The 16,011-nt window shown below is 46.8% G+C and overlaps 1 protein-coding gene across 1 annotated transcript; it reads left to right on the top strand.

The window, feature by feature from the left end:
- The first annotated feature begins 3,845 nt into the window (after positions 1 to 3,845).
- Positions 3,846 to 10,693, top strand: SPX (spexin hormone). The gene is made up of 6 exons (XM_035128609.2): positions 3,846 to 3,851; positions 6,348 to 6,428; positions 7,466 to 7,523; positions 8,138 to 8,200; positions 8,327 to 8,413; positions 10,635 to 10,693. Exons 1-6 carry the CDS (start codon positions 3,846 to 3,848, stop codon positions 10,691 to 10,693), a joined length of 354 nt encoding a protein of 117 aa, XP_034984500.2.
- Positions 10,694 to 16,011: the final 5,318 nt, after the last annotated feature.

Below are 16,011 nucleotides of genomic sequence, written 5' to 3'. Positions count from 1 at the left end.
TCTTCGTGGCCAGAGGCTGTATGCCTTCCATAGTGAGGGAGGAGAGCTGAAAATAATGCCAATCTGTTTCCCATCTGGCAAACAATGCAGCCCTTTGCTTTCAGATGGGTAGATGATTCTTAAAAGCCAGGGACGCAAATTTTTGCGGTCCTCAAAATATACATCAGGGGGCTTGGTATGGTCAGAATCAAGTATACACTTCCAGAGTTAACGCTTAATACTTCTGGTAAGTGAGCCACCATAGTTGCTAGAATAATAATAATAATATACCTGAAGGAGCGTCTCCACCCCCATTGTTCAGCCCGGACACTGAGATCCAGCGCCGAGAGCCTTCTGGCGGTTCCCTCACTGCGAGAAGCAAAGCTACAGGGAACCAGGCAGAGGGTCTTCTCGGTAGTGGTGCCTGCTCTGTGGAATGCCCTCCCATCGGAGGTCAAGGAGATAAACAACTACCTGACATTTAGAAAACAGCCATAGCTGCCAAGTTCTCCCTTTTTTTAAGGGAAATTCCCTTATGCTGAATAGGCTTCCTTGTGAGAAAAGGGAAAACTTGGCAGCTATGAAAACAGCTAAAGGCAGCCCTGTTTAGGGAAGTTTTTAATCTGTGATATTTTAATGTATTTTGGTATTTTCTGGTAGCCGCCCAGAGTGGCGGGGGAAACCCAGCCAGATGGGTGGGGTATAAATAAATAAATAAATAAATAAATAAATAAATAATAGCGAACTATAAAAATGCAGTCCTAATCATTCAGTCATCTCGCTTTCCTTGCACCCAGCACATCTTTTCATCCACTCAATTTTCACGTCAACACAACTTGCAGACATTCAACAACCAATATGTGTTCAAAAACATTTCTTCCAATTTGTTAGATTTCTTAGCTACCCTTCACCGTAAGGTCCCACGAATTTAAAACAAAATCTTAAAAACAGCAACAGTCGAGAGGATAGGGTGACTTCTAAAAGTATTTCTATATCAGGTGTCAAAGGTCAGGGCAAAGAGGTGCATCTTCAGAATACGACAAAAGCTACACAACTGAAAGCTGCGTACTTTCGACAGGGTTTGCAGCATACTTGCCCCAAAGCTTAGCTGGCGATAAAGAAGAAATTGCCCCCAAAGTTCATCTGCAGCACAGTTGGGACTCTGCGATGGACCGTGTCAAGTCAGACTGAGCGCTGCCCTTTCAAAGGTCTTTTGGTCCGAGCAAAGCACCCTTTGGAGTTCCCTCTAACAAGAGGTCCTGCTGCTCTGGTGATCTTCTCTTCTCAAGGCTGACTCTACAATATCGATTATGTGGCAAAACTGATGTCTCGTCTATGTCCAGTTGAACAGGAAATGGCAGGTTTTAGGTCATGCCTTCCCTTGGACCAGAACTCGTCAACGGGAGCTGTCGGAAGGGAAGGGAACATGTTAATTTCCTTTTGAAACATTGTAAGGTCGTTCCGAACAAAGATCAGTTGCCACCCACACTCGAGACGTGCCCACGTATGCCCAAATAATAGCTTGATCTGGTATTTTCAAAATCTTGATAGGAAACAAGGCATTGGTAAGAGACAATAGGATGTATGTAACTAAGTTGTCCCGTTGGCGCAAGATTTGTGCATTGGGGCTTCCTTTCTTCTCCCCGCGCACCCTTGTTCCCCCACATCTGGAGGGCTGAGTGAAAACCAAGAATGGATTAGGGAGCACGGAGTGTGTGAGGGGAATAGAGGGAAAGAAAGTTCTGTCATGCAAGCAGAAGTCCGTAATAATGTTGAGAGCCTGCTGGATCAGGCCAATGGCCCATCTAATCCACCATCGTGTTCTCACAGTGGCCGACCTGTGCCTGTGGAAAACCCACGAACAGAATTCGGACACAAGACTGCTCTCCCCTCCTGTGGTTTCCAGAAATCGGTATTATCTATACGCACCTGTACCTCTTGGTACCGCTGAGACCATATAACACCGGTCCTGAAAGACCTACATTGGCTCCCAGTATGTTTCCGAGCACAATTCAAAGTGCTGGTGCTGACCTTTAAAGCCCTAAATGGCCTCAGCCCAGTATACCTGAAGGAGCGTCTCCACCCCCATCGTTCTGCCCAGACACTGAGGTCCAGCACCGAGGGTGTTCTGCTGGTTCCTTCCCTGCGAGAAGAGAGGTTACAGGGAACCAGGCAGAGGACCTTCTCGGTGGTGGCGCCCGTCCTGTGGAACGCCCTCCCTTCAGATGTCAAGGAAATGAACAACAACAACAACAACAACAACAACAACAATTTATTATTTATACCCCGCCCATCTGGCTGGGCCCCCAGCGACTTGGCTTCTTGCAACGAGGGAACCGCCAGAAGGCCCTCGGTGCTGGACCTCATTGTCCGGGCAGAATGATGGAGGTGGATATGCTCCTTCAGGTATACTGGACCGAGGCCATTTAGGGCTTTAAAGGTCAGCACCAACACTTTGAATTGTGCTCACAAACGTACTTGGAGCCAATGTAGATCTTTCAAGACCGGTGTTATGTGGTCTCGGTGGCTGCTCCCAGTCACCAGTCTAGCTGCCGCATTCTGGATTAGTTGTAGTTTCCGAGTCACCTTCAAAGGTAGCCCCACGTAGAGTGCATTGCAGTAGTCCAAGCGGGAGATAACTAGAGCATGCACCACTCTGGCGAGACAGTCTGCAGGCAGGTAGGGTCTCAGCCTGCGTACCAGGTGGAGCTGATAGACAGCTACCCTGGGCACAGAATTGACCTGCGCCTCCATGGACAGCTGTGAGTCCAAAATGACTCCCAGGCTGCACCCCTGGTCTTTCAGGGGCACAGTTACTCCGTTCAGAACCAGGGAATCCCCCACACCTGCCTGCCTCCTGTCCCCCACGAACAGTACTTCTGTCTTGTCAGGATTCAACCTCAATCTGTTAGCCGACATCTGAAGGGAGCCCTGTTTAGGGAAGTTTTTAATGTTTGAAGTTTTATTCTGTTTTTAATGTTCTGTTGAAAACCACATAGGGTGGCTGGAGAAACCCAGCCAGATGGGTGGTGTAGAAATAAATAATAAATAATAAATAATGTTGTTGTTGTTGTTATTTATTTTCAGCAGTTAACCACTACAGGTGAACGACCAAACTTTGTGAGAGCATCATTAGCAGGGATTGGCTCTGAGCGTTGTTCAGCAGTAGCGAATGTGATGCCTTCCAGATACTTTCAGGATGTTTTGAGACTCCAACTCCTATCATCCTCGGCCATCAAGGCCAATGGTCAGGGATGATGGGATCTGTAGTCCAACGAAATCTGGAGGACACCACATTGGCTGCCCACAGCATCGTTAGAAGGAGACGTTTCACTGATTCTTGATTGTTGTAAGAGAGGTGCTCGTCTTCTGTTGCTGCTACATCAAGGTCATGATGGGGATCAATTGCTACCTTGTCGCAGGGTCACCTCCTTTTATCACAGGAGGAAAATTCCCTTGTTAAGGTCAATCATTTATACCTGCCCTGCCTGCGAGGGTCTTGATCCTTCGGCAAGAAGGGTGATGTCTTCGTTGCTGGGTATCGATGCTGAAATATTCACGCAGCGTGACAAGTGTATATATGTCAGATTCGTCCATCAGAGCCATTCATTTTTGGGTGACTTCCCCTGATGCTTTGTAAACCTCCGCCCCACCCCCCAATCTCCAGAAGACGTCAGTCGTTTCCACATCTTCCTGTCTGGTCTTGACAAGTGGTCCTTTTTGAATGCTGTTCCCTCCCTCCGAAGGGGGAGGGCATCTCTGTACAGAAGACTTAAATAGGGATTCCTACATGACGAGCACATTGTATGTTGCATGGAAGGCATTCCACAGCTACCAAAGGCTTTGGAACATCAGGAGAGCTGAGCATGAAGGTATGTGGGAACAACAGTTTAATTCTTCTTGGTTTTGAGCTGATCTCCTTATAGCTGCTAAGAATGGCAAGGGATGGCATGCCCTATTCTCACCAAAATGTAAGAGCAATTGATCACGAACAGAAAACTTATAAATCTTCCGTAGCAGCACAAGGTGATCTTAGGGCTGTGTTTAGAAACCCCAAGGAAATGTGGAGATTCTCACCCCCCCCCCCTTATGATTGGTTTTAGTGTCTGTGTGCCAGTCGGATGGCTCCAATAATTCTTTCAACTGAATGTTGTCTGATTTGATTATAAAAATAAACTTCAGAAGACTTTCTTTCAGAATCCAACTAGGAAGTTTATTATAGTGTCTCTCAGATTAAAACTCAGCCTCTGAAATAATGTCGACTAAATGAAGATGATTAGGACTGCAACTTCCCGGTGCTTAAGGCTGCAGTCCTTTACCTGGAAGTAAGCACCATTGAACTTAATGGGTCTGACTTCTGAGTAGGCAGGTATAGGAAGCATGTCTCTCCCACTAAAATTAGTTAGACGTAAAATTTGGCTTTGTTGTGTCCAGGAAGCATATGCTGTATAATGTACATGCACATGTAGATTTAGAGATAGATGTTTGTGTAGAATTATAGCTATCTATTAGGTTGGTAATCCATTTACAGAAGTCTTGGCTGATCAATCCCATGATCTTCACTCAATTAAATCTGCACATGTTTTCAAATAACTAAAAGCCAGAGTTTGTTTTGGGGGTGAAGCGTACACCCACATCTCATGGCAGGTATTCCCTGCTGTGCAAGAATTTTGAGATAGCCTCCGCCATCCATGATTTTTGTAGAACACTCTTCTCAATGTGATTTTTAAAATCTACTGTCTTATGAATGAGGGGCACCTTTGAAAGTGGTCAAAGTTTCTTGGCTGAGATTCTGTACAGTAAGTCTTTGCAGTCAAATATTTAATTCTTATTATTCTTCAAGCTGTGGCTGTGAAGGAAGAATTTCCCCCTAAAGTTTAAAACCACTTGACATCACCTGAAAATCTGCATTAATAACTGCATCATGAATTGGTTATGTGATAACAGGTGAATGACAGGTAGGCACCTTCAATGACTGGTCAAACTAGCCCGTGCAAGGTTGGCCAAGCACAGTTTGAAATATACATTTACCAAGGAGTAAGCCTCCTTGAACACAGTGGTACTTACTTCCAAGTAATCATTGATAGGATTGCATTGCTAATAAATAGGATTGCATTGCTAATAAACTAATGTTAACACTGTTACTAACTCAAACCTATTGCAAACCCTTTTATCTAGACAAGCCTTCCCAAAGGAGTGATCTCTGCCATGCAATTGGGACCTGGGCAACTTGCTTGACCTATGTTTACAGATGTTATTAGAGCTGTCATAGAGGGAGGGAGACAAGAGTCGCACAGCGATACTCACTCCGAGATACTCTAGGAAAGAACAAGCTGCCATTTCTTCATCCCTCCAACCTCTGATATACCTTATGCTTGCAATTAGACTTCATTTCAATACTGCTTCATTTTACAAGTGCCACTTAACATTCATTCCTCACTTGCAAGGAATTGATCTTTTAGTGTGGTGGCGCCCAATCTGCGGAACTCCATGCCTATTGACAATAGGCAGGAACCTTCATTGTACTGTTTCTGGAGCCTGCAAAAAGCATTTTTGTTTAGAAACATGGGAACCCACTCCTAGGGGCCGAGGTTCCTTCACCTCCCCCTGTATATTATTAGAGGGGACGGGGCTCCCCCCCCCACAGTTGATAGGCATTGCCATTCAAATGGTGTTTGCACTCTGTGTCTTGTTGTCGATTATGTGGGACAGAGTTTATCTGCCCCCCCCCAATATTTTACTATTGTTGATGCACATCCTAATTTTTTTTTATCTGAAAAAGTTGGATAGTATGTTACACCAATCTTGGCTTGACTGTACAGGCTGCTAGTTGATTTCTGGGCTCAATTCAAAGTGCTGTTTTTGACCTATAAAGCCATAAATGGCTCAGGACCTCAATAACTTAAGGACCACCTGTCCCCAAATGAACTGACCCAGACCCTGCAGTCATAATCTGAGGCCCTTCTTTGTATGTCTCCTCCACGTGAGGTCTGAAGGGAGAAAGGGCCTTTTCTGTGGTGGCTCCTTGTTTGCGAGACGCTCTCCCTAGGGAGGTTCACCTGGTGCCTTCATTACATCTCTTTAGGGTGAAAACATTTCTCTTCAACTAGGCTGTTTAAGATTCCATGGCCTCTTACATGTGTCTGTGGGGGGGGGGAGCATTATTGATTTGTTTTGCTTTTGCTTTGTTATGCATTTCGTGTTTTCCCTTTGTATCTTTCTGTTGCACAGAAAGAACTGCGAACTTTGAATAGCGGGCGGTATGCAAATTTAATGAATTAATAAATAAAAAATAAAACAAACGCAATAAAAAAACCAAACAAATAACAACGCTGCCATGTGCTCTTGGCCTCTTTTGCCCACTCCAGGGACTTCACCGGGGGACGGCCACTGCCCTGGCCTTGCTGCTCTCCGCTTGCTTCATCACTTTTTCCAGGTCTGCTCCTCAGGTAAAGGCAGCTCTGGGTTTACATTGGCTCAGTTGTACAGAGTGAGACTTCTACAGGACTCCACAGTTCACTGTGCATGATCTAAGTCAGTTGGTAGGAAGAACCTTTTGCGTGTGGAGGTCCCCCAAACCACCCCTCAGAATAATTCACACCACAGACAGAATTTTAGTTTAAAGGGTTTTCGGCATGAATTTGGCCACAACTTTATTAAATTACAAAATATGTGAGTGGTTGCGTAGGCATTGGTTCTCAACTGTCCCCTAAGGACAGAACTAAACGAGCCTTGTCAACAGGGGAAACCCTACAGGGAGAGACAGGGAGCTGGGTGTGTTGGCCCTCCCCTCTCCCCTCAGGCTCCCAGGGGCTCTCGCGTGGCCCTGGCCCCCAACCGGGGGTTACGGACTTGCATCGAGCCCCTGAATTCCTGGCCGGAATTTCCCCCAACACTCAGGCATTAACTTTGGGGGCCAACACAGTCAACAAGACCCCTAATACAACCACAATAACCAAGGCCTAACCGCCAACCTTACAAGTTGTGACTATTTGCTATGCAGAATGCAAAAACCAGATGGCACCAGCCAATCAGCCAAATGGAAAAATTCCTACCAGGCCCCTGAAAACAGGCGACCCCCATGAGAGGCACAGCAAGGTCAACACAGAGGCCTAAAAACAGCGGAGGGAGGGTGGGGATCCGAAAACGCAGCCAAAGCGAAAGCACAAACCTCATGCTTGCCTTATATACCCCAATGGCTGAACACAGAAATTGCAACATGCATTTCCCCCCAATGACAGCCAGGGACCAATCAGAACAGTGGCCAGCCCCTAACCCTCATCCCAACAGAATCAGGGTGGTTTGTTCTGGCCCCCACCGCAACACGTGCTCTCCATGATGGAGAACACGCTTTTCAGTCTGAGGGCAGCATTCTCTCTTGGGCAACATTCTGGATGCCGTACACATATGTAGTAGTAGTAGTAGTAGTAGTAGTAGTAGTAAATCACCCCTCCCCTTACCACCCCTTTCTTGTTTTGTTCCAAAGGATCACTTCCAAAGAAGAAACTGGACTCCACAAGCAATGCTCTATTTAAAGGGTGCACGTAAGTCTTGATTCCAATTTCTCCTGGGAAGGAGCTAGTTTGGAGTGATTCCTTTCTCCCTGGGAATCCTTTTCTTTTTTGTGGAAGAAGGGAGTGTTTCTATAATAATAGTGTTTGTGGAAGGGGAGTTATTAATTTGTTTTTGTTTTATATTATGTATTTTGTGTTCTCATTCTGCGTTCTTATGTTATGAACTAGGATCTTTGGATGGAGAGTAGTATGTTGTTGTTGTTTAGTCGTGTCCGACTCTTCGTGACCCCATGGACCATAGCACGCCAGGCACTCCTGTCTTGCACTGCAGGAGTGCCTGGCATGCTATGGTCCATGGGGTCACGAAGAGTAGAATACAACTTTAATAATAATTATTTTTGTGGGTCCAACACACTGGACCAACTTCAATGGGATGGATCAGGCAATTGGGAACAATAGATAGGCTCGGCTCTAGAGAGTGGCCAGGTGGGGTGCTGGCTAAGGGCCGAGGTGCTCTCAGGGGTCCACTGACCCACTGGCCATCTTGACCCTCCAGGACTCAAACTGGATGCACTGCGCAGACCCCTGGGACTGCAAATGTTGCCCAAGATTTACCACCTATTTCAGCTCATTTGTCATTTCAGAAGGTCGTCGGTTCATCTCAGAAGAGAGTCAGAGGAAGGATCTGTACGACAGGCTACAGCTAGGTAAGCGTGGCTGTGTGTGAAGCAGATTGAAATCGGACACCACCACCACTTTTAGAGAACATGTAAGTGCCTTTGCCTAGTAAAAATGGATCCTAATGTGTATTGAAAATACGTTTGTCTTTGCAGAAAAACGGAGCCAAAACGCAAACCCTCTGACCCTTCCTGAAGCTGTGGCGTTGTTTCTGTCCTCCTTGCAAAAAGCACACGAGGAAGGTAATATCTCATTTCACTCCAGGAGTTTCCTTTTGCAGCTCATTGCTAATCGAAAGCAACTTGCCGCTCCTTTTGTCACTTGCAAGGCCCAATTCTTGTGCACAGTTACCTGCAAGTCCTTCCCCGGCGATCCGTTGGGTTTTATTACTGCTGTAGCCATAAAATGCACGTGTGCCAGTTGTCGTGAGATTAAAAACACCCAATGATATGTGTGAGTCGGAAGGACCGCTCCCCACATTAAACGGGGGGCGTTTTGTGCGTGGTCACGCACACCCCCCTGGATCACAGAGCGACTCCCTGGTAGTTCGGAACTGGGCACTACCTCCCCAGGCTGGATACCTGGGGTCTCTGCCTACCCCAGCCAATTGTCCAATCTCACCTGGGGAGGCGTTGCCAGGGGACTGGCCGGGTAAGGGGAGGGACTGTCCAGCTCACACAATAGAATTTGAATCTTACCTGTGACGCAGCAGTCGGCTCCAGAGCTCCAGATTAAAAACACCCAATGATATGTGTGAGTCGGAAAATGTAAACAGCCATTTATCTCTCGGATAATGTCCCCAGACAGCTTTTTAAAATATATATGCTAAGGACGCAACTCAGTACTCCATTATCTGCTGGTAAATGCTGATGAAATCAATGTAGAATGGCTGCCAGTCAGTGTTGACAAGGCTGACTCCATCTAAGGCATAGCTGCCAAGTCTCCCGTATTCCACAGGAAACCCCCGTTTTTCCGGCTGTCCCCAGCCGAAAAAAACCGATTTGTTTGTTTTCCCCCGGTTTATTCTGGTGCGGCGGCCATTTTGGAACTGGCCGGAGCATGCTCAGAAATGACTTTTGATGCTGTTTTGCCCAGTTCCAAAATGGCTGCGGCGTGACTTCTGGTGCGGTGGCCATTTTGGAACAGGGCAGAGCAGCATCAAAAGTAGCTTCTGAGTATGCTCCGCCCAGTTCCAAAATGGCGGCAGCGCAACTTCCGGTCTGCTACTTTTGGTCCAGTCCCTTATTTCTCAGGCCGGAACTTGGCAGCTATGGTCTAAGGAGTCTCATGTTTCTATTTGGGAAAGACCACCATTCAGTAGAAGAGCATCTGCATTGCATGCAGATTGTCCCACGATTTCCCAGCGTCTCTGAATAGGGCTGGGAGAGAGTACCGTTTAAAAACCTGGAGAGCTGGTGCCAATCAGTGTAAAAAAGACTGACTCAGCCGAAGGTACTTTCCTATGACTTAGCAGATCTTTGTTTTGAGGCTTGCAACCTGCTTTGAACAACCCTTTTCCTGGCAAGGCAGGGGACACAGAGACAGTGCTGGATTTACGTATAAGCTAAACAAGCTATAGCTTAGGGCCCCACTCTCTTTGGGCCCCCCCCAAAAAATAAAGGGGAAAAAAACCTGGATGTACATTTCCAAAATATAAGATTAAAAATAAAAATAAAACCTACATACAGCAACAGTGTTTTGTGTTGTGTAGGCTCCTATGATGTAAGTAATGGGCCCAGCCTGCTAACCTGCTCCCTAAAATATCACCGGTTTGCTCATTTCTATATACAGTGGTGCCTCGCTAGACGAATTTAATTCGTTCCACGGGTCTTTTCTTATAACGAAAAATTTGTCTAGTGAATCCCATAGGAATGCATTGGATTTTTTTTGCCCATAGGAACACATTAATTGAATTTCAATGCAATCCTATGGGAAACTGTGATTCGCTAGATGAATTTTTCATAAAACGAATTCGTCTAGCGAGGCAACCTCCGCTCGAAAAATCCTTTTGTTAAGCGGAAATTTCATTAAGCAGGGCATTCGTTAAGCGAGGCACCACTGTATAGGGTGCCTACATTCTGCATGGACTGGCTGCATGGCAACATGAACAAATGGCTTTAGATACCTATTAGGTCCATAAATTACCATATAGCATATATTCAGCACAAAAACGGTGACAATTTGTTGTTGAAAAAGGACAGCTGGACATATAAAGGGCCCCGTTACCTTCAATAGCTTAGGGCAGGCACCCCCAAACTTCGACCCTCCAGATGTTTTGGACTACAATTCCAATCATCCCTGACCACTGGTCCTGTTAGCCAGGGATCATGGGAGTTGTAGGCCAAAACACCTGGAGGGCCGCAGTTTGGGGATGCCTGGCTTAGGGCCTCATCAGACCTAAAAATACTAAAAGACAGTCGTAGCCCATCCTACAGAGCTCTCCTGAACTGTTTGTTCTGGCAGGTGAAGAGGACGCTGAGGAGAAGCCTGGGTACGTTGCTGATGGGCTGCTGAACTGGTGAAAGGTGTTCGAGCTTAGAAAACGTCCTATTGCATGTACTTAAAAAAAGAAAAAAGAAAAAAATGTTCCATAGAAGAAGAAAACTCAACTTTTCCCATTCATCTCGTCCGCCTGCCTGGCCTCAGCTGCCGTCTGAATCGCCCCATGGCATGAATGCTAAACAATTAAAGGGCAGTTTCCAGCTTAGAAACCTATTTTTACATGCATTTGTTATTATAATGTTCAGCTCATACTATATATATCATGGGCCTTCTGTATGTGCCATGTATTTTCTCCCCTATCCCCACCCTTTGGTTTTGCAAATATCTGAAGGATAAAAGCTGAACATGACTTGGTCACGCATGCCTAGGTAAGCAAGGCACGGAAACGGAAATGGTGAAAGCTGGCTATTTGTAACAAAATAGTATTTCATCCTTTGGGGGTCAGTTAGCTCTTTATTTCCTCTCCAGTACAGTGGTACCTCTGGTTGCGAACGGGATCCGTTCCGGAGGCCCGTTCGCAATGTGAAAAGCCGCAACCTGAAGTGCTGTATCTGCACAGGTGTGCGGCGCAATTTGGCGCTACTGTGCGCATGCGGCGAAACCCGGAAGTAACCCTTTCCGGTACTTCCGGGTCGCCATGGGACACAACCTGAAAAAACGTAACATGAAGCAAACATGAGGTAGGACTGTAGTTGCCAATTTTGGATGCCACAGGCTTGTGTCTACATGTCATGCGTAGGCTTTGTTTATACAAATTCAATTGCCATGGCTTCTCCCAAAGAATAGTGGGAAATGTGGTTTGGTGTGTGTGCTGAGTGTTCTCTGTTAGAGATCCCTTGTCCGTCCTACAAAACTACAGTTCCCAAGGTTCTCTGGGCTGAGAGAATGACTGTTAAACCAAATAAAGCCCTCAAGTGTGTGAATATGTGTGTCTCTGTGTATAGACACACACACACACACACACACACACACACACACACATCACCACAGCATTGACCTTACTGGGTGTATATCTGTGCTGTGGATTCTGGAGTAGGTAAACAAAAACAAGTCCTTTTTCACACCCATGCATAATCAGCTTGTGGAACTCATGGCCACAAGAGCCCCCCCGCAGACACTCCCCTATGAATTCAACAAACGTGTGAAGATGGTATCAAGATCTTACCTGCTAAACATGTCCCCCCCCGCCCCAGTAGCTGCACATTGAGTTCCCTTGTTGCGAGAAGCCAAGTTGCAGGGAACTAGGCAGAGGGCCTTCTCGGTAGTGGCGCCCGCCCTGTGGAATGCCCTCCCATCAAATGTCAAAGAGAAAAACAACTACCAGACTTTTAGAAGACATCTGAAGGCAGCCCTGTTTAGGGAGGCTTTTAATGTTTAATCCATTATTGTATTTTATTTTATTTTTCTGTTGGAAGCCGCCCATCTGGCTGGGTTTACCCAGCCACTCGGGCGGGGTATAAATAATAAATTATTATTATATTATTATAATGTGAAGGGATCTTATGTGTGTACAGATCTATGTGAGCAGAACGTGGGAAGCAGTGAGTGGATTCAGGTAAATCTGATGCATGTGGAAGTGGTCAAGCGGTTTCCCTCCTTGCAGGTTATGGGTTTGCCAAAGAGTTCAGAGCCTTTTAAAATATTTTGGATGCCTATATGAGTCAGTGGACACTCACCCCCCTGACTGATTTTAAGCCTCATCCACTTGCTGTGGATACTATGCATTGAAACGTGTTTAGCCTGTAGTTGTTCCGCACGATTGATGCTTCCTCCATATTTCTGGGTTTCTGTTTTGCATTTTGTTACTCCTCAGTTCAGTAAGCTTTTCAGTGCTATTACGGAATACATCGTTTCCAGCTAAACTGTAACCACCTCCTTGGGCGGCAGCGGGGGGGGGGGAATCAATATTGCACCTAATTATTATTATTGCATCTGTACTGATGAATCATTTAATAAAAATTTGGAAACAACTTCACCTGTTCCTTTGGCCTCAAACTTCGCCCTTTGGCCTCATACTTCTAATGGCAAAACCAGATGAATGCATGTTTAATAAACAGAGGGTGGATCTACACACAGGGGGGGTAAACGCTATAATAAGTCAGAAATTAAATTGTTATAACAAAAGAAAAAAAGATGCTATGGAAAATTGCTTAGAATTTTTCTTTGCTCTCTGGTGCCATCTGGTGTTGCAGGTTTATAATGCATTTAAAACGCTCATTCTTGACTAATCTCCACAATCTCACTACTTCAGCTATAAAATGGAGGTGGGGTAACTTTCTAGAGAATGAAGGGACAGGAGTGAAAATTGCCCACCCCCAATTCCACCACCTTAAGAACCTATGACGAGCCTGCTGGATATGAAGGGCCTGCTAGATTAGGCCAGTGTCCAGCATCCTGTTCTCACAGTGGCCAATCAGATCCCTGTGGGAAACCAGCAAGCAGGATCTGAGCACAAGAGCCCTCTTCCCTCCAGCAGCTGGGATTCAGAAGCCTTTGGATTACTGCAGGCTTCCTCAACCTCGGCCCTCCAGATGTTTTGAGATTACAACTCCCATCATCCCTGACCACTGGTCCTGCTAGCTAAGGATTAGGGGAGTTGTAGGCCAAAAACATATGGAGGGTCGAGTTTGAGGGAGCACGAGTTACTGCCTCCAACCATGGCTAGTAGCCATTGATAGGGATGGGGGGGGGGAATCATTTGGCTCACATTTTATTGCAAACCCAACACATTTCACGCTTCCTGAAGGAACCAGAAAGCTGAAACGCAACAATCCATTGAGATTCACACTTATTTGAATTTTGCAATCCAGTTCTTCAACCAAAAAATGACAACACAAAATAAATAATAATAATAAACAACCTCAGCACAAAAGTAATTATACTCATCAAGATAATGTGCAAAAATGCATTCTGGTAGGAAAAAAATGCTTGCAGAAATATGTGTATAGGGGGATGTATGAATTTTCACGTGGACCGAATAATTAAAGAAAGAACTTAATGAGAAAAATGAGAAATGGAAATCAAAGTTGATGGATTTTCCCACCCCTTCCTTCAATGCTTCAAAAGGTTTTCCCATTTTCTGATACTGTGGCCAGGCAGCAGGTATCCTAAAACAGCAAATTGCAGGGAGATAAGGTAGAAGGGGATAATCCCCCCGCCCGCTCCCATCTCCTGCATGTTTCCTTTGAGTTAACCATCCTTTCCCCACCCTTTATACCCAAATCGACAAATCCGTGTTTAATAAGCCCTGTGCCCCTTCAAATGTTGCATGACTACAACTCCCATCATGCCTTTCTGTCTGGGGCTGATGAGATCTACAACATCTGCATTTGTTTTTCCCCACCCTCTCCCCAATTCCCCCCCCCCCTGCTCTGAATCTTCCCAGTGAATTGTAAACATAAATAGTTGAGTTTGGGAGATAAAACTGGCATGTACTGCCCTTTCCATACACAAGCACCATCCAGACCCCATAAACAAATCTACTACACCACTGACCCTTTTGGTTCATTCAATTCTCACAGAAATCAGAAAGTAGTAATAGTTTGTGGTTTATTGTGGATCTGGCCAGGAACTGTATGCAAGCACTGAATAATAAGATGTTTTGAGGTCTGCTGGTTGACAGCAAAATATTCAAAGTAATTCTAGACTGGTTGTTTTAAAGGTGGCGGAAAATGACCATTCTTTGGAATACAGGATAAGCAGCATGCTAATAAGCAGGGACTCTCCCCCCCTCAACCAAAACACTTTAGCTTAAATAAATTTCCGTTTATGGATCTCTAGCTATGGGAGAGATTCTTCAAATATTTCTAGATCATGGTTCTAAGATGGAGAAGCTGTGGGAAAGGACGTATAGGAAATGCGGAAGAAAGGAAGCTTCTGCTTAAACATCTCTTGCCATCGGGTGTTTCAGTTCTGAGTCGTAGAATTGTAGAGTTGGAAGGGGTACCCAATGGTTATCTAGTCCAACCCCCTGCAATGCAGAAACCAGAGCTCAAGAATCCCTGACAGATGGCCAGCCAACCTCTGCTTAAAAGTCTGTCCAATGAAGGAGAGTCCACCACTTTCCAAGGCGGTCCATTCCACTGTCGAACAGCTCTTACCGTCATAAAGTTCTCCCTAATGTTTATTCAGAATCTCCTTTCTTGTAATCTGAACCCACTGGTTTGGGTCCTGCCCTCTGGAGCAGCAGCCATTCACAAAAGTAAGCCACCATTTCTGTTCCCACAACTGTTGGGAAGAAAATATCTCTCATCCTATAACCATTACATCAAAAGCAAGTAAATAAGACAAAGACATGGGGCTGTATCCAACTGAGCCATACTCAGAGTAAACCCATTGAAATTGATGAAATTAGCAAAGAACAATTATTCTGGTGGTTCTACTCTGAGTATGACTTAGCTGGATACAACCTGGTCTCGGGGAGCTAGGAAGCAGCTAGTAAGTCATAATCTTTATCCTATATAATAATGTGCAAGTGTCTCTGCGTCCAGTCCCTGTGTCCCTGTGTCCGTGCTACTGCGCATGTGCCCCACGGACACAGGGATTGGACGCAGAGACGACGCACACACACACACACACGCTCTTCCCCCCCTGCCTACCGTTTCCTCGCGGTCCTCAGGCGGTGGCGGACAAGGAGGCGGCTTGAGCCCAGGGGGAGGGCAGGAAGGAAAGAGCCCCCTGGCCGCCCCTACCTTCCCCCCTCCCCTGCCTAGGCATGGACCGCGGCGGCGGAGGCGGAACAGCGACGGAGGAGCCCGTGAGAGGAGCGGCGGGGCCGTGGCCTTCCCTTCCTCTCTGCGCTCGGCCGCGGGGCACGACAGGATAGCAAGTTTGTTTACTTGCATTCCTGGCGCACCCCGCAGCCGAGCGCAGAGAGGGAGGGAAGGCCGCGGCCCTGCCGCTCCTCTCACAGATGTTCTAGCGCCTTGGAACATGCGCACGCTCCTGCTGCCCAATGGCCCGGCTCTCGGCAGCGCCCGAGGCGCCCAGACCTTGCTCCGCCTCCGCCTCTTTGGTCCCGCCACCCCCGCCGGCTGCCCGGCCGTGATGGTCACGCTCCAGGTGGCCTCAGCCCCACTGGGCCGCGCTCTCCCCCGGCGGGGCCTGCCGTTGGGTGGGGAGGCCGCCGGCGGCCTGTCGGCCGGGGCTGCTGCTGGCCCGACCTCTGCTGTCTCTGGGGCTGCTGCAGCTGATCTTGGGGTGCTGTCTGGTGGCGCTGAGCTTCGAGGCGCTCTCTCTCAGCAGCTCCCCACAGGTGAAGAACTCCTGCCCCATCTGGGCCGGCTCCTTGGTAAATGCCCCTTGCGCGCGCGCCCGAGCTCCTCTTGGGGGCAGCCAT

The sequence above is a fragment of the Zootoca vivipara genome, chromosome 10 (genome assembly GCF_963506605.1).
Source record: "Zootoca vivipara chromosome 10, rZooViv1.1, whole genome shotgun sequence".
NCBI lineage: Eukaryota > Metazoa > Chordata > Lepidosauria > Squamata > Lacertidae > Zootoca > Zootoca vivipara.
The sequence above is the reverse complement of the archived record's forward strand: the minus strand, read 5'-3'. Positions and strand labels throughout refer to the sequence as shown.